At 45.3% G+C, this 18,484-nt stretch overlaps 1 protein-coding gene across 5 annotated transcripts in view; it reads right to left on the bottom strand.

Annotated features, from left to right (window-relative positions):
- Nucleotides 1-18,484, bottom strand: part of LOC122543290 (RNA-binding motif, single-stranded-interacting protein 2-like) — a 241,062-nt gene that overhangs the window by 90,235 nt on the left and 132,343 nt on the right. For all 5 annotated transcript variants that reach the window (XM_043681793.1, XM_043681796.1, XM_043681792.1 and 2 more), the window contains exon 3: nucleotides 11,960-12,018. In XM_043681793.1, the coding sequence (XP_043537728.1) occupies nucleotides 11,960-12,018 (59 nt within the window). The remainder of the gene's footprint in view (nucleotides 1-11,959; nucleotides 12,019-18,484) is intronic.

Raw genomic sequence — 18,484 nt, 5'->3', positions numbered from 1 at the left:
CCTCCCCACCCTTCTCTGCATTCCGCGCCAGTCTCCCCACCAACACTCCCCCTCCCCCAAACCCTCAGGTACCTTCCCCTGCAACTGGGGAAGATGCAAACCTTGCCGGTTCAACACCCACCTCACCTCCATCCAGGACCCCAAACAGTCATTCCAGGTGAGACAGAGGTTCACCTGCCTCTCCTCCAACCTAGTTTACTGTATCCAGTGCTCCTGACACAGTCTTCTCAACATTGGGGAGAACAAACGGAGAATAAAGGGAAAGGTTCGCTCAGCATCTCAGTCAGACCCGCAGGGGACAACCGGACCTCCCAGTCACCATCCATTTTAATTCCCCTTCCCACTCTTTTCCAACATGACCATCCTCGGCCTCCTCCACTGCCACAATGAATCAGACTGCAAATTGGAGGAACACCATCTGTTCTTCAGCGTGGACAGCCTATTGCCTGGAGGACTTAACATTGAGTTCTCCAATTTCAAATAGCCTTCCTTCCCAGACCCTCCCCCTCCCTTCCATTCCTCTGACCGACCCTTCCTTTGTGCTACCAAGCGGACTCATTCCTTCCATTGACCAACCTGGTCGTACCCTCTACCTGTCTTCACCTATCCCCACCTCACTACCCTGCACCCCCCCACCCTTTTATCTGCAGTTCCCCCTACACCCAACTCCAGTTCTGAAGAAGGGTTACACACGAAACGTTGACTTCTCCACCTCCTGATGCTGCCTGGCTTGCTGTGTTCTTCCAGCCTCCTGCCTATCTACTTTACACCTTTCTGGCTCGTACATCCCTCCTTAAACAAAGAGACCAAAACTGTATACAATACTTCAGGCATGGTCTAACCAAGGCTCTGTATAACAAAATATGTGCACACCTGTGTTGAAATCCCCTTTATTTTAAAGCCAGCGAACTATTTGCCTTCCTAATTGCTTGTTGCACCTGCCTGCTAGCTTTCAGTGATTCATGAACAAGGTTAACCAGATCTCTTTGGATGCTCGCATTTCCCAATCTCACATCATTATGAGAAATATTCTGCTTTTCTGTTTTTTTTAAATTGATCTGACATCTGCCATAAACCCCCTTGTTCTGCTTAATCATACTCTCAATCTTTTTCTCCATTCAGAGAGCACTGGATTTGTTTGCCCTACCCTCCCCCTTCAGGGGCATGTACCCTGAGTGCACTCAAACTGTTTGAAGGCAGCTACTTATTCTGTTACAGTTTTGCCTGCCAATCTTTAATTCCAAGCTACTTGGGACAGGTCTCTTCTTATCTCACTGAAATTGGGCCTCCACTAATTAAGTGTTTTTCCTCTAGGTCACTCCTTGTCTTTTTCCATAGCTAATTTAAACCTTATGACATTATGATTGCTGTTTCCTAAATGCTCCCCTCTTGACACTTGACCCACCTCATTTCCCCAGGACCAGATTCTTCTTTCCTCATTGGGTCAGAGCCATACTGATCATGAAAAAGTCTTCTGAGCACATTTCAGAAACTCTTTCCCCCTCTCTGGCCTGTATATTAATACAATTCCAGTCTATATTCAGATAATTAAGTTCCTACATTTGTACTTGCTAATTTCCCAGCAATTTGGCTCCTCTGTATCTTACCCATTAGTTAGTGACCTAGGGAATAAACCCAGAAATGGAACAATGTACTTATTTTGGTTCATAATTCAGAGATTACCTCAAGTTTTACCCCAAATAACAACATTTGCTATCAGCCAAGAGAGAATTTGACATTGGACTAAACAGGAGAGAAAAAGAAATCTTGAAAATCCTTATTTTATGTTTAAAAACAGACAGGCATGTTGCTTCAGAGCCAAAATTCTCCAGATCACAAGGTGTACACAAGAGATGCCATCTTTCCCAGAATGTATTACAGACATCCAGATGTTGAACCTTTGACCTCTGAGCATCCATTTGAACAGTGGATAATGATTCATGCCCATAGGGATCTCCTGTGATGTCAAGATCTCCTCCTTTCCCTAAATTAAAGCATATCCTGCACATAAACTGCCAGATTACCAGTTTTCGCAGATCCAGCTTCACATACAAAAACTGAAAAAAATGTTTTAAGGATCTGGTGGGTCAAACCTGACGTCAATTTTAAAAAGAATATGAATCCACCATAAACTCCCCACTGGGTTAGTTTGCAACACGGCCCTAAAAAGCAGGAAATTCCTTGCTGTGAAAAGAGGCTTGAGCACCCTTGGCTGGAAGTCCAATAGCATAGACACGAGCCTGAAGAAATGCCCAGTACAGCCATTTGTGCGAAGTGTTGCACTATATAGATGTGATTAAGGTGGACTCTTCAGAAAGGTGAGAGGAAGAGAACAGCTTTGAAAAGCGGGTGTGGTGCAGGACAGTCAGAATCAGCTGGATGAACAGCAAGACAAATGAGTGGGTTCAATCACGTGGAAAGTCTCAGGAATCAAAATAGCTGTTCAGTCCAGTTGTGATATTAAAGAGTTAATTTGCTCTGCTGACCTGCAGGAAATTGGATGTCCTGAGGCTAGGATGAGATGCCTCTGACTTGCGGATAGATTGTAAGAAATTTACATTATCATCTCCGATTATTCAGAGCCATTTACATTGCCATTTCCTTGCCATTCAGAGCAATTTACATAGTCATCTCCTACTATTTACATTTTCATCCCTTATTCAGAAATCAATAAGAACATTACATTGGAATTTGACTATTCCCCTATTGTTACAAAAATATACAATTCACGCCAGAGCTGGCCATTAAGGGATGATTTGCATTCCATGGTTTCTGGAGATGATGTGGTCACTGTATTGTGTCCTGAGTGGCATGTGACTGTGAGGGAGTGGCTGGGGCGTTGTCTTGCGTGGCATGTAACTGTGAGGGAGTGGCTGGGGGTTGTTTTTAGAGAATTACTGACTGTGATGTAAAGAGTTTGTATAAAGGAAGGACTGTTTCCTTCGTTCAGTCAGTTTCCCTGGACATGCTTTGCAGGCATGGCGAAGGCGAATCAGGGTTTTTCAAAGCTTATATAATACTGTGCTCAATAAATTTTGCTCATTCACAGAAGTTGGCCTTTGCGGTTGCATCAAGTGTGTAAGAGTCTCAGGAAAAAAGAACTTAACACAGTGAGAGGGGAAACAAAGACTCAACAGCCTTTTCCTAGCAACAAGTGAAGCAGAAACTGAGGGGTAAGAAAGTCAGAGAAGAAGCAAGACAATGGTGCTGGTCCCACAAAAGCTATGGTACAAATGACCAAGCAAACTGTGCAGAGTTTGGTGGTCGTAGCAATAGGAGACATAGATATTGATCCATCCAAGCTAGCTTCAACCATAGGCCGAAATTGACATGATCCAAATTCAGCCATGGCCATGACAAAGCCTAGCTGAACCAACCTACACACATTGTTACAACCAAAAGGAACACTAGGCCCAGAATGAGACATAAAATCTGGACTCCAGGGATTTAGAAACAAGTCATAGTTGTCCCTCTTCCTCATCATCCAACGATGTCCCTTGCTCCAGCCCCAACTTTCTGAGACTCACAGTGGACAGGTGAAGGACCTGGACAGTAACTCCAGAACCAACTTCTGACAGTTTGCTGCTGATCAAAGAGGGTGCAGATCAGATGCTGGGATGTCAGTCACTGGGTCAGGTTCTCCTCCTTCTGTTTACAATCCAATCCCCATTCGACTGCAACAAGACATGGTTAAAAGGGGCAAAAGTGAATAGGGTAAACATTCCAGCCTCCACTGATGGTTCAGCAGTAACTAGCAGCAGCATGTGGCCTGGGTTAGTCCCAGGGTAGGGCCCTAATCTGTTACTAACTGAGCCAGACAGCTGATGCAATTAACCTCAGTATACTGAACCAGAGAGAAGGAGAAAAATAAGTCACGATTCTTGCTTCAGAGTTATCATCGAGTGATATGTCTGTGGTTTCTTTGTATTGTGGACATGCGTGCACATGACTGCTTGCGTGTACGAGATTGCACATGTTTGTGTACACTCGTGATTGCATGTCTGTACATGTGATTACGCGTTTGCTTGTGTGTATGATTGCATGCATATGTGCATAATTACATGCATTTGGAGCATGCATGATTGTGAGTTTGCATGCATGTGCACGATTATATATTTTGCGTGCATGATTGCATGTGTGCACATGTAGCTGTGTGCATTTGCATGCACATCTACACGTGCCAATCTTTGTCCATGCCCATGTCGCATCCATGTAATTACTTGACTGCATGTCAAGTAGACATTTACATACGTGTTGATATGCTGGTTCCAGTGCCTGTTGATGTGTGATGTTAAGTCAGTGCATGCATGTTTCTCAAACTGGCCCCTGCTGCATAGATACCCGGGTAAGATATCGTGGATGGATGGCAGCCAGGGAGCAAATACCAGCCAAAGTGGAGGGAGAGAGCTGGTGGAGGCAGAGAGGAGGGCACAGCAGGTGCTAAAAACTGGAGATCAAATAAGAGCAGCTTCCTCAGCCCCACTTGCAGCAGATAAACATTGAGCTGGTCGAGTCTTCATATACAACATGACCAATAGCTGCCCAGTAAACATGAAAGTGGAAAGGGATGACTGACAGCCAGAAAATTAATAAGAGGGAAATGAGTTGTCTCCTTTCATTCCACTTTTCCAGAATGGCCTATAGGAAAAACAAACCCCATCACCACAGTTCAAACTTGGCTTTGTCAAGCCAAACCTGTGTATTTTAATGTGTGGACCCTTTAAATTGTTTTGCATATACTCACATCTTTGCAGAAAGGGCAGGTCAAACATCAGTGAGTTTTTTTTTTAAATGCGTATCCACGACTAGACCAGTATTTCAATTCAAGAATCCCAGAATGACTCATTCCAAAAGGCTATTTAGTCCATTGTGCCAGTGCTGGCTTTTTAGTATGAAGTCAGTCAGCTTCCTCCACCATGGGGTTCTATCTCAGTGATTTCTTTTAAAAGACAGAGGTGTTAGTTTAATATTCTTCAGATTCTTTTTATACTTGTTAATCTATGGGATATATTGCGGGTGAGGCTTGCAGTAATTAGACAAATGAGAGAGTTAACACCACATTTCTTAGCAAAACAAACTGAGATGCTGTACATGGCAACTTTGGACTCTACACAAAACATTAACAAATTTGATTGTTTTTATTACTATAAACCCATTTTAAACACAGGCATTTTGAAGAGTGTAGTGATTGTAACAAGGTCAGCCAGGTAGACCTCATAGAATGAGTTCCCTGATTGGACCAGATGAACAGCCCCAATCAAAGAGCCTTGGCGGACATAAAAACAGCAGTGTCAGCAATTCTGCTCACTCAGAGCTGGCTCTTAAAGGAGATGGGTCAGTGTCAAAGACTCTCCATTTGTGTCAGGGAACTGAGTCTGAGCTGGCTGCCCACATGCAGTGTGTACTGCTGCTGTTGGTTTCTGTTTTTATTTGGGGAACTTGATTCCTAAACAGGCAGAATTATATGGCCAGTTTGTTAACTGGTATTCCTTTTTTATTGAGGACTGATTTCTAAACTGGCTGATTTACATAATCAATGTGTTACAAGTGTATTTGAGTTCTCATTAGGGAACTGTTGTTTCACTGGCTGGTTACAGCCTGTGTGTTACACTTTTCTTCCACTTTGAGAAAAGGACATTATTGGGTTTGTGGCAGGGCTTAGCCCTTGCACTCTGGTTTTCTTTCTTTTTCTTTTGCATGTTTGTTTTCACTTCTTTTGGTGTTTGGACTGGGCTCCTGTGAGTCAACTGCACCTTTCCAGATGAACTGTTCCTGTGTGGGTAGGCCTGGCCCTCTGTGGGTGGACTCGGCCTCTGTAAAGACTGAACACCTGTGTGTGTGCTGGGAGGTGAACATCTGCTGCCTTCAGGAATGGACTCTGCCTTCGGGAGTTAACTGCCCCTTTACAATGTACCATGTCAATTTGAGTGGGCCTGGTTCTCTTATGGATGGACCAGGCCTCTATGGAGACTGAACATCTGTTGTGTGCTGTGGGATATGCATTTGCTGCCTTCAGGACTGGATTCTGCACATTGGACTGGACTCTGCCTTTGGTTGTCGACTCTGTTTCTGGCAATGGTCTCTGCATACTGGAGTGGACTCTGTTCCTGGTAATGGACTATGTACACAGAAGAGAACTGTTATGGTAATGGACTCCTGTGTACCAGAGGGGACTCTGTTTTTGGTAACTGACTTTGCCTTTTTGTTTATGGGTTTATCACCTGCACTGTCTTTTATGTCCCTGGGTCTGGCAGGCCTTACTGAGCTGGGAGGCTCAGGTCATCCTGAAAGCTGTCACCCCGAGAGCCAGAGGGTGGGTAGGTCATCCTGCGAACCTGTTGGTAGGCTGTCCCGAAAGCTGAAGGGTGGGTAGGCAACCCCGATGCCAGTCGCCCCGAGAGCCAGAAGGTGGGTAGGCTGTTCTGAGCGCTGTCATCCTGAGAAGGGGTAATCGGGACAGGCTGTCCTAGAGGTGGTCGGAAGGTGTGTCAGAGCAGCTGAGCGCCAGAAGATGCATGGAGGCAGGCCAAGATCTGGAAGGCTTGTGGGCTACCCTGCACGCTGTCGTCCCTGGGGAAGGGGACTGGCTGTCCTAGAGATGGCCGGAAGGTGTGTCAGGGTAGTCCACGGGCCAGATGGCGCATCGGGGTGGGTGAGCACCCAATGGTATGTAGGGGCAGACCGAGAGCCGGAAGGCGGGTAGGCCGTCCTCAGCGCTATCACTCCGGGCAGGTACCGCGGCGGACTGTCCTAGAGGTGGTCAGAAGGTGCTGAGGGTGGTTAGTAAAGCCGGAAGGCGGGTAGCCATCCTCAGTGCTGTCACCCCGAGCGGGTACCAGGGCGGGCTGTCCTAGAGGTGGTCGAAAGGTGTGCCAGGGAAAACCAAGAACTGGAAGGGGCATGGGGTGGATCGAGAGCTGGAAGGTGCGTAGGGGCGGGCTGCCTTAGAGTGGCCGGAAGGTGGGAGGGATGGGGGGGGGGGTGGCTTTCTGGGGGTCTTATTGTATGCACTGTTTCTTATGTAATTGGACTGTCTTATATGTCCTTGTCATTGTTACTGTTTTGTAATGATTGAAACTGGGATTTGAGGTTTGCCTCATTTCCTTGAAAACTAGTTGAACGTTAGGGTTTGGGGCTTGGCTTTGCCATTCCTCTCCCTTGTAAAATTGCTGTTTCTCTGTATACAGCTGTTAATGTTAATTGTTTTGTAAACTGTGAATTGTTCAATAAAATTTTAAAAATAAATAAACAGGAGGGTCAGAGGTTCTGTTCATTCTGAGAGCTGGATCAGTGTCAAGGACTCTCCACATGTAAAGAAAAGGTGACGGATATGGCCTCTGTGGAGTTATTTCAAAGAGGTCTGAATCAGCAGTAATCCAAGCTCATTAGCGAATGAGAGTCAACTCATTTTTATTCATTCATGATTTTGCAAAAGGGAATCAAGCATTATGGGTAAAAGGCAAGAAAGTGGAGTTGAGGATAATCAGATCAGCCATAATCTCATTGAATGGTGGTGCAGATTCGATAGGCTAAATGGCCTAATTCTGCTCACCTGTCTTAGGGGATGTAGGCATCACTGGCAGGGCCAGCGTTGGTTGCCCATCCCTAAGTACCCTTAAATTGAAAGGTTTACTCAGGCCATTTCGGACGGCAGTTAAGAGTCAACCACATTGCTGTAAGTTTGGAGTCACATGTTGGCCAGACCAGGTAAGAATGGCACTTTCCTTCCCTAAAGGATATCAGTGAACCAGGTAGAGATTTGTAACAACTATGGTCACCATTACTGAGATTAATTTTCAATTCTAGATTTACAAATTGTAAGTAAATTCCACCATTGGTGTGGTGAGACTTGAACTCCTATCCCCAAAGCATTAGTCAGCGACTTTACCGCTCCACCGACAGCTCTTCATAGAAAACTGACTGCATACTAAGATTTTATACAAGATATATGGTGGGCAAGTTGTTGGACGGAATTCTGAGGGACAGGATGTACATGTATTTGGAAAGGCAAGGACTGATTAAGGATAGTCAACATGGCTTTGTGTGTGGGAAATCATGTCTCACAAACTTGAGTTTTTTGAAAAAGTAACAAAGAGGATTGATGAGGGCACAGCAGTGGACGTGATCTATATAGACTTCAGTAAGGCATTCGACAAGGTTCCCCATGGGAGACTGGTTAGCAAGGTTAGATCTCATGGAATACAGGGACAACTAGCCATTAGTCTCGAACACAGAAGACAGAGGGTGGTGGTGGAGGATTGTTTTTCAGACTGGAGGTCTGCGACCAGTGGAGTGCCACAAGGAACGGTGCTGGGTCCACTACTTTTCATCATTTACGTAAATGATTTGAATATGAACATAGGGGGTATAGTTAGTAAGTTTGCAGATGACACCAAAATTGGAGGTGTAGTGGACAGTGAAGAAGGTTACCTCGGATTACAATGGGATCTTGACCAGATGGGCCAATGGGCTGAGGGATGGCAGATGAAGTTTAATTTAGATAAATGTGAGGTGCAGCATTTTGGGAAAGCAAATCTTAGCAGGACTTATACACTTAATGGTAAGGTCCTAGGGAGTGTTGCTGAACAAAGAGACCTTGGAGTGCAGGTTCATAGCTCCTTGAAAGCGGAGTCGCAGGTAGATAGGATAGTGAAGAAGGCGTTTGGTATGCCTTCCTTTATTGGTCAGAGTATTGAGTACAGGAGTTGGGAGGTCATGTTGTGGCTGTACAGGACATTTGTTAGGCCACTTTTGGAATACTGTGTACAATTCTGGTCTCCTTTCTGTTGGAAGGATGTTGTGAAACTTGAAAGGTTTCAGAAAAGATTTACAAGGATGTTGCCAGGGTTGGAGGATTTGAGCTATAGGGAGAGGCTGAACAGGCTGGGGCGGTTTTCCTGGAGCGTCGGAGGCTGAGGGGTGACCTTATCGAAGTTTATAAAATCATGAGGGACATGGATAGGGTAAATAGACAAGGTCTTTTCCCTGGGGTGGAGGGAGTCCAGAACTAGAGGGCATAGGTTTAGGTTAGGACGGGAAAGATATCAAAGGGACCTAAGGGGCAATCTTTTCACGCAGAGGGTGGTGAGTGTATGGAATGAGCTGCCAGAGGAAGTGGTAAAGGCTGGTACAATTACAGCATTGAAAAGGCACCTGGATGGGTATCTGAATAGGAAGGGTTTGGAGGAATATGGGCCAGATGCTGGCAGGTAGGACTACATTGGTTTAAGATATCTGGTTGGTATGGATGAGCTGGACTGAAGGGTCTATTTCCATGCTGTACATCTCTGTGACTCTTTGACTCTAACCTGAGTGTTGGCAAACTGTATAGGCATCACCACTGACCTGTGACTTTTCCTTCCTTCACATTAACACTTTTTTTGGCATGACAGCAAATGTGGCAGGACCTTGGCTCCTGATCAGTGCACTCAGCCCGCTGGAAAGTCTGGGTGTGCAGATGCCAGGTCAGCTCTGGGTTGCAAAGCTGCTCCAGTCAAATAGCTGAGAAGCACTCTCTCTTTTAAATGGACATAGTAAAGGATGGCAACGTTGAGTCATGGTTTAAATAAAAAGGTCATACTTTTTTTCCCTCCAAAAACATGCATGCATGGCTGCCAAGATCTGACAAAGTTTTAAATCATAACATTTATTTTTGTAAAAACAATTCATTAAATGCAGTATGACCAAATGAGAGAGATATTGTTTTGGAATTTAAAAGAAAAATCAATGGTTGCAGCAGACTGAACTCCCAAAAACAGTGGACAGTAAGGAATAATGTGGAGGAGGGTTTGGATGGGGGGGGCGTGGAGAACAGAAGGCCAGAGGTCAAGTCTACCAATATTCCCATGGTGATGATTTGTGGGACATGTGGTAGGTTATTTGCTCTTTAATTACCACAAACGTTGCCCCCGGGGCATTGAGTTCAAACCACCACAACTTTATTTGGATTGCCATAGAACTGTTGTAGATTCTAAAATGGCCCACTCTGGTCACCCTCAGGAGGACTGAAGGTGAATCGACTCTCCCCATCCCCCCAGCCCACTTTGGCTCGCCAACCTCAACAGGAAATGCTGCTGGAAGAACACCGAGTTCTATGTGTATAAATACTTGCACAGATGCTGTTACATGTTTCAGACAACTTTACTGCATGCTCTCTCTCTCTCTCTCTGATTCTCTCCGCAACAAGCGTTGTCCACTGTGACCTCTCTGTGATCGACAGACAGCCAGAATCCAAGGAATGTGAGGCCTGTGAAAGCGTGTGTGTGTGAGAGAGAGAGAGAGAGGGAGAGAGAGAGAGTGTGAGTGAGTGAGAGCAAGCGAATGAGTGAGAGAGAACAGAATGATCTGCAAAGAACTGCATTTGAAGATCTCAAACCTGTGTTTTGTTGTGGATGAGAATGATACTTTCTGTGGGGTCAGTAGTGTAGGAGGGGAAGTGTGAAGGGTAAAGAGAAAATACCAATGCAGTTTTGTGAGAAATAAAAAGGCCTTGCTTTTTTTTAAAAAAAGTCATCTACTAAAACCTATTTGCTGACAAAGAATATAATTGTGGTACTCTTTGCTCTGCGGGCTGTTTGCCAGCTCCCAGCTTCACACTAACGGAACTGTAGTTCATTCACCTCTCCCCCCCACCTTCCCCTCAAGTCACCACCCCAAAGCAATGACTGGAGAATCCTGAGCCTTTTCCCATGGAATAAGCAGCGAGGAAGCAAAGATTTTGAATCCTGCCCTGCTCCCACTGAATGAAGGTTCATGCAAACCATTTCAGGTTCAAATCATCCTCTCGATTCCCTGCGTAACAGCACCAAGAATGCCCTACACTACACGGATCGCAGTGGTTTAAGCAGCTAGTCCATTGCGACTTAGTCAAGAGGGATGAGCAATTAGGGATGAGCAATATATGCTAACCTCGCAAGCAGCGCCCACATCCTGTGAGAGCATAAAGAAAAGACAAGTATCGTTATCTGAATGGAGGCCAAATCTGTTTAGTTATCTGCAAACTTGAGCTCATTTGAGATTTTACTGAGCAACATCCTAAAATACACTGAATCCTGTTCAGCCATCACACCTATACTCACTGAAGCTTGGTCTTGATTTTCACTCACATCCTGATTTCCAAATCCCTCCCCTACCTATCTCTGTAAAGTCATCCATCCCTACAAACCTCCAAGCTCCTCCCAATTTTAAGTCACTACGTGCCTTCAGCTGCCTGGGTATCAAGCTCTGCAATCCCCTCCCTTAACCTCTCCACCTCTGTCCCCTCTGAAAAATCCACCCTGTGACCAAACATTTGGCCATCTGTTCTCCCGTCTCCATTACATGTGACTCGGAACCGAATTTTGTAGCTGATAACACTTCTTTTGGGATGTTCAAACTACAAAGGCGCTATATCAATGCAAGTTGTTGTTACCACAATCCCCAAAGAAGGAGAATTTCGTCCGAATATTTCAGTATCGTTGGCATCTCACTGAGCAACGTCAACCCATTTGCAAACTTGTTTGGACAGTACAGTAGCAGAAATTACCACAGTATAAATACAGTTACCAGAGCAATTCACTCCTCATTTTGCAATCAAAGCACAAGATCGCATTCCCCGTTATCTCACACCTTGCTGATCTCAGGTCAAATCCAACTAGTTTGTTCAGGTGACTGGCTGAAAACTCGCATTAAAAACAAAATCACAATGCAGTTATCACACCTCAATGCAGATTACAACATCCCTTTACAATACTTAACCTCGGATTCCAACAAGGAACTGACGATAACTCCACAATTGCAATGGCTTCTCTGAGCTTCCTCACCTTCCATGCTAGCGCAGCTTAAAATCGGGGAATGCCAAAATTATGAATGATAGGTCTGCATCTGAGTGGGGGCAAGGGGTGGACAGTTGTGTCAAGGCTCCCTGCTTCGAGCTTCTAAGTCCTTTAATACCAAACACTGGACAAGAACAGTCTCCTACCTTTGCACTTGTTGGTTGTCTTGTCCAGAATGGCCTTTGTGGAGACGATTTTACCATACCTGTTACAAAGAAAAGGACAATTCAGAAATTACGTAAATCAGCATTAAGGCCATTAGCCTCAGGTTGAGCCTCCAGGGGGAGCCCTGATAGAGAACTGTACTAAGTGGTGCATTTCAGGCAAGGGATTAAACCACAGCTCCATTTGCCAATCCTGAACTCCCCTGGCATTGTTTCAAAGAGGAGCGGGAGATGAGGTGGCGCTCTCTAACCTTCTGACCAATAAGTGTCCCTCAGGCAACATAATAAAGCAGATTATCTGGTCATTATCATGTTGGAGCTTGCTGTGCACCAAATAGCTGTTGCGTTTCCCCCTACATTACACAAGTGCTTACACTTCAACAAGTATTACATTGACTACAAGGAGCTTTAGCTCACGCTGAAGTAGGTGCTATATAAATGCAAGCCTTTGGTTCTCTGTCAAGTCAATGCCAATTCAAAGTCTAGTTTTTGATTCGCTGGTTCAAACACATCATTGGTTTCTGAATGTTCTGATTTCCCATAATCCTCCTGACTAATTTTAAAAAATATATTTCTACCCAGAAAATTGCTTTCTCTTTCAAATTCTTATGTGGGCCCACCCTGAGGGCTGCATTTCTCAACGTACGAGGTGGTCCCAATCACCATGTAGTCACCCGACCCCCTTCCTTGACGCCTGAGTGACCCCTGCCTAAAGTTCATGGCCCCTTTCCACTGAGAAAACAACCAATGTTATAATGGACCACCCGTATTTTCCAACAAATCTTTAACCAGCTGAGCATGCCTTCCTGCTGACATACATTAGAAAATTATGAAAAGTGGCACTATTGCTCAGTCTATGTACAATGAGACAGAGATTAGCCTTTTGTCGATTAAAATTATTTTACTCAACTCCCCAACATAATTCCAGTCAAAGATACTAAAATCCCATTTGTCCCAATTGGAGAGGTTGTGGTCTTATGTTAATGTCTCTGGGCTAATACTTCAGAGCCCCAGGCTAATGGTCTGGCAACGTGAATTCAAATCCTACAAGTTCATTTTCAAATTAAATTTTAAAATTAGCTTAGTGGCAACCATTATCAATTGCCATAAAACCTCATCTGGTTCACTGATGTCCTTTAGGGAAGGAAATCTGCAGTCCTTACCTGGTCTGGCCAACATGTGACTCCAGACCCACAGCAATGTGGTTGACTCTTAACTGCCCTCTGCCCTAATTGTAATTAGGGATAAGCAATAAATACTGCCAAATCAGTGATGCCCACATCCTGTGAACGAATACAGCGAGAAAAATTATGTGTGTGGAAATGTATAAATGAGGTACCAAAAGGACCCTGGTCCAATTTTAAGTGTCACCTTTTGGGTGGAATGTGAAATTGAGGCCCTCTCCAGTGGATGGAAAAGATCCCAAAAAGGTTCTGGGGAATCCTCCAGTGCTGCTTAACCAGCATCATTGAGCCACGTGTGCAAAGAGACTGTTGCCATTACAACAGTAACTGCACTTCCAAAGGACCTTATCAGCTGTGAAGCACTCTCTGTGTGGTATCCTAAACAATGGTGTACAAGGAGATATCAATTACTGTATACTCCATTCTCACACACCCATGTGATTCTGTCTGCACTGCTATCTCCAATCCCATCTCTCGGCTTCTGATATGTCCGTATCCTATCCTCATCTCACAACAGCCCACAGTGTAGTATGCACTTCCATAAATAGTACTGTGGCCAAACAGCTGTCCAAACAGAAAATCCTCCTCGTATACTCCAACCCCTTCCTCTGCATAACACCTATAACATACCCACAACTTCATTACCCTGCCCCAATGCTCTCCCTGTCTATCCCTAAATCTATAACAGTGTAAAGCATGAAACACCACTTAGTGATCAGCATCATTCACATCTCCTTAGGAACTGAAGCAGTCCAAGGTCAAATGCAGTGGGACCTGGACAATATCCAAGCTTGGCATGACAAGTAGCAAGTAACATTTGCGCCACACAAATGCTAGGCAATGACCAACACCAACAAAACACAATCTAACCATTGTCCCATGACATTTAACAACACTACCATGACTGAAACATCCACTATCACCATCCTGGGGGTTACCATTGACCAGAAACACAACTTAACTAGCTGTATAAATACAATGAATACAAGAGCAGGTCACAGAGGCTAGGCATACTGTGGTGAGCAACTCACCACCTGACTCCCCAAAGCCAGTCCACCATCTAGAAGGCCCAAGTCAGGAGTGTGATGGACTACTCCCCACTTGCCTGGATGAGTGCAGCTCCAACAACACTCAAGAAGCTCGACACCATTCAGTACAATGCAGCCCAATTGGTTGGCACTACATCCCTGAAGGAGGAGAAAGTGAGGACTGCAGATGCTGGAGATCAGAGTCGAGAGTGTGGTGCTAGAAAAGCACAGTAGATCAGGCAGCATCCAAGAAGCAGGTGAATCAGCATTTCAGGCATAAGCCCTTCATCAGGAATGATTAATTTCTGATGAAGGGCTTATGCCCGAAACGTCGATTCTCCTGCTCAGCGGATGCTGCCTGACCCACTGTACTTTTCCAGCACCACACTCTCGACATTGGCAATGTATCACTGTTTCTTCAGTGTTGCTGGGTCAAAATCCTGGAATTCCCTCCCTAAGGGCATTGTGGGTCTACCTACAGCACACAGACTGCAGTGGTTCAAGAAGGCAGCTCACCACTACCTTCTCTAGGGGAATGAGGGAAAGGCTATAAATGCTGGACCAGTGACACACATTACTCTGAATAAAGTAAAATTAAACACCCAAATCCACTTGATTAACACAAGAGAGGTCAGAGTAAGAATGAGAGAAACTGATACACAAAATAGCAGGATGCTCTCAGTGGGCCAAATAGTCCACTCTTCCTCAGATTTCTCATGTTCAAAGCAAGCAGTCTGCTTTGAACAATTCCCCCCTTCCTAGGAGGGAAAAGGTTACCAGAGTTAAATGAATCAGGAGCCTCTATAAATAAATCTTGTCACGTGCAAAAATATTTCCTGTTCTCGTCAGCTACAGCCTCGAGAGTGCGTATAAATTTCCTGAATGACTCATTCAAGCAAAGGCATCCGTGTGATCTCATGCTCTTTCTCAATGGCTCGGTGTTCATTACAGTTTATTCTGGTGATTAATTGCACTGGTGGCCAAGTGCGTGCGAGAAGCCACAGACTGAACCAGGCTTGGTCTCCTGAACAGGAGGCTGCATCTGTCCCCTTTTCCACTCGCTCTGTCATGCTGGCCACTGAGACCAGAGATCCGGGCACCACCAGCTCAGTCTCGGGCATGTTCGCTGGCTTAGGAAGCCTTCCCTTCACCGACACAACTTCAACGCCAAGGGATATCGCTGCCCAGCCCTGTATAACCCTTTACGGCTCATCAGGGTTACCAGTAAGCAAGCTAGAGCGGAATTTTAGTTGAGTGACCAACCCCCACCCCTTTTTATAGATTACAATGAATTCTACCAAATTACGGCAGAGTGACAGGCCATTTGGCCCATCTGCTCTATGCAAGTGTTCATGCTGCATACAAGCCTCCTGCCACCCTATTTTATCACACCCTTTGTTTCAATTATTGTCTCCCTTGTGTACCTGTTGCATGTTATCTCAGATAGAGTCATAGTCATACAGCACAGAAACAGACCCTTCAGTCCAATCAGCCTATTCCTACCACAATCCCAAACCAAACTAGTCCCATGTGCCTGTGTTTTGTCTATATCCTTCCAAACATTTCTTATTCATGTACTTAACTAAATGTCTTTTAAATGTTGTAATGTGTCCACATCCACTTCATCCTCTAGAAGTTCATTCTGCACATGAACCACTCTGTTTAAGAAAGTTTCCCCCTCATCTTGAAATCCCACACACCAGGGAAAAGACACCTGCCATTCACCTTATCTATACCTCCTATGATTGCACCCAAACTTGAATAAGCTGCTGGGCATTCTTTATGCCAGGCTCCACTGACATCCAACTTCACATGCAGCTTGTGGCCCCCTCCCTCGGCCCACTGAGGGGGACATGTCAGCAAGATTGGTCAAGGCAATGTTCAAAGAGTGTTTCTTACTAGACAATTGCCGCTGGGGTTGGAGTCTTTTGTGATGCCAGTGCCACGCTGTGGTTGCCATCCTGCGCCAACCACCTTGCACCAACTGTGCAAGCAAATCACCAGAGCCTGAACACTTGCCTCTGCCAACTTCACCCATTAACATTGATAACAGCAATGCCTGTCACTGGACTGAAAGCAGGGCTGGTTGATCTGGGCACCACATCACGTCAGCCAATGCTTGGCACGTTGGTTCCCAGCCGTGCCAAGAGGTTGGTCCATCTAGCTGCTGCAAACATCAACATCTGAAATGCCAGGGCAGCTTGAAGATGTCTGGGCACAGGCCCGAAGAGAATCTGCCTGCTGACTCAGCAAGAAGCAGTGTGGACATCATGTGCAGAGTCCTGTTTTAGTTTTCAAGCTAGCCTCTGGCCTTATATAGAACATAGAAGAATACAGCGCAGTACAGGCCCTTCGGCCCTCGATGTTGCGCCGATCCAAGCCCACCTAACCTACACTAGCCCACTATCCTCCATATGCCTATCCAGTGCCCACTTAAATGCCCATACACATCCTTCCTATAGTATGGCGACCAAAACTGCACACAATATTCCAGATGCGGCCGCACCAGAGTTTTATACAACTGCATCATGACCTCAGGACTCCGGAACTCAATTCCTCTACCAATAAAAGCCAGTACGCCATATGCCTTCTTTACCGCACTATTTACCTGGGTGGCAACTTTCGGAGATCTGTGTACATGGACACCAAGATCCCTCTGCTCATCCACACTACCAAGTATCCGACCATTAGCCCAGTACCCCATCTTTTTGTTATTCTTACCAAAGTGAATCACCTCACACTTAGCTACATTGAACTCCATTTGCCACCTTTCTGCCCAGTTCTGCAGCTTATCTGCCACATGTGGTGTGTAAAGTCTGCCCTCGTCCTCTCAAATGCATCAACTGAAGCTCAACGTGAGCTCTAGGAGCAGCACTTCATCTAGTAGCCATTGTTAGTTACAAAACCAAAAGCAATAATCTCATCACATACCCATTGCATCTCTTTTCTTGGACAGCAGATAGTGGCAATAGCTCTATGTCCATATGTTATTTTTTTATTTGACCCATTAGCATCCCCTTTTGTCTTGCACTGCAAACCCTTTGGTCACTTAATCTCTCCTGCCTCCCATCCATCACAGACCTTCCCTTGTTTTATCCTATTTTATCTTCCCTTTAGTCTTATCACTGCCTCCTTACTTGCTTTAAATCTGTTCCATGTTGGCCTGTTCTGATAGGTCCTCAACCTGAACACTCACTCTCTCTCTCTCTCTCTCTCTCTCTCTCTCTCCACAGAGGCTGCCAGGCTCATCAAATGTTTTTATTCCTCTTTTTATTCCACCTTTTCGGTCTCTACGGGATGATGCTCTCTTTCTGTGCCATTGCTGGTGACCTCCCCAAGAACCTGTGTTGCCAGCCAAATAAGTCACCACTATACAACAATGAGGTCAGAGATCAGGAAACAGCACCCCAAAAGAGAGATAGCAGACATCTCTCTATAGTGCGGGCATTGCTTCAGAGTGGGTTCCCAGAATCTGTTGGCACCACTGTGGCTGCTGAACTCAACATAAGTGCCTTTCGCCTTCCTCTGTTCTGCTCCGATAAGATGCCTCACCTGTAACCACACACATAGTGACACTGAGGCCGGATCGGAATTATGCCAGAAGGTAAGGCCGGCAGCAGCCCTCAGATAATATGAAGAATGTGGTTGAATGTGAGATTATCCATGTTGGTAGCAAAAACAGGATATGAAAGGGGCTAGTTGGGGGAATGGGGAAATGCAATGAGACCTGGGTGTCCTTGTATACCAGTCACATGCAGGAGCAGCAGGCGGGGAAGAATGCAAATGGTATGTTGGCTTTCATAGTGAGAGGATTTGAGTGTAGTAGGGATATCTTCCTGCAATTGTACAGAGTCTTAGAATATTGTGTGCAGTTTGGCCTACTCATCAGAGGAAGGATGTTCTGACATTGGAGTGAATGCAGCGAAGATTTACCAGACTGATTCCCGGGATGGCAGGAGTAACGTATGAAGAGAGACTGGATCAGTTAGGTCGGTATTCACTGGAATCTACATGAGGGGCAAAGGCAGAGAAGTCAATAAAATTCTAGGTTTAGACAAGGTAAATGCAGGAAGGATGTTCCCAATGAGTGGGGAGTCCAGAACAAAGGATCACAGTCCAAAGATACAAAAGATAGGTCATTTAGGACTGAGATGGGGAGAAATGTCTTCGCCCAGAAAGTGGGGAGCCTGTGGAATTCTCTGTCACAAAAAGTAGTTGAGGCTGAAACATTGAATGTTTTCAAGAAGGAGTTAGATATAGTTCCCAGGGCTAAAGGGATCAAAAGGTTTGGGGAG

This window comes from Chiloscyllium plagiosum, chromosome 43 (genome assembly GCF_004010195.1).
Source record: "Chiloscyllium plagiosum isolate BGI_BamShark_2017 chromosome 43, ASM401019v2, whole genome shotgun sequence".
Classification (NCBI taxonomy): Eukaryota; Metazoa; Chordata; class Chondrichthyes; order Orectolobiformes; family Hemiscylliidae; genus Chiloscyllium; species Chiloscyllium plagiosum.
This window is presented reverse-complemented; position numbering and strand designations above follow the sequence as displayed.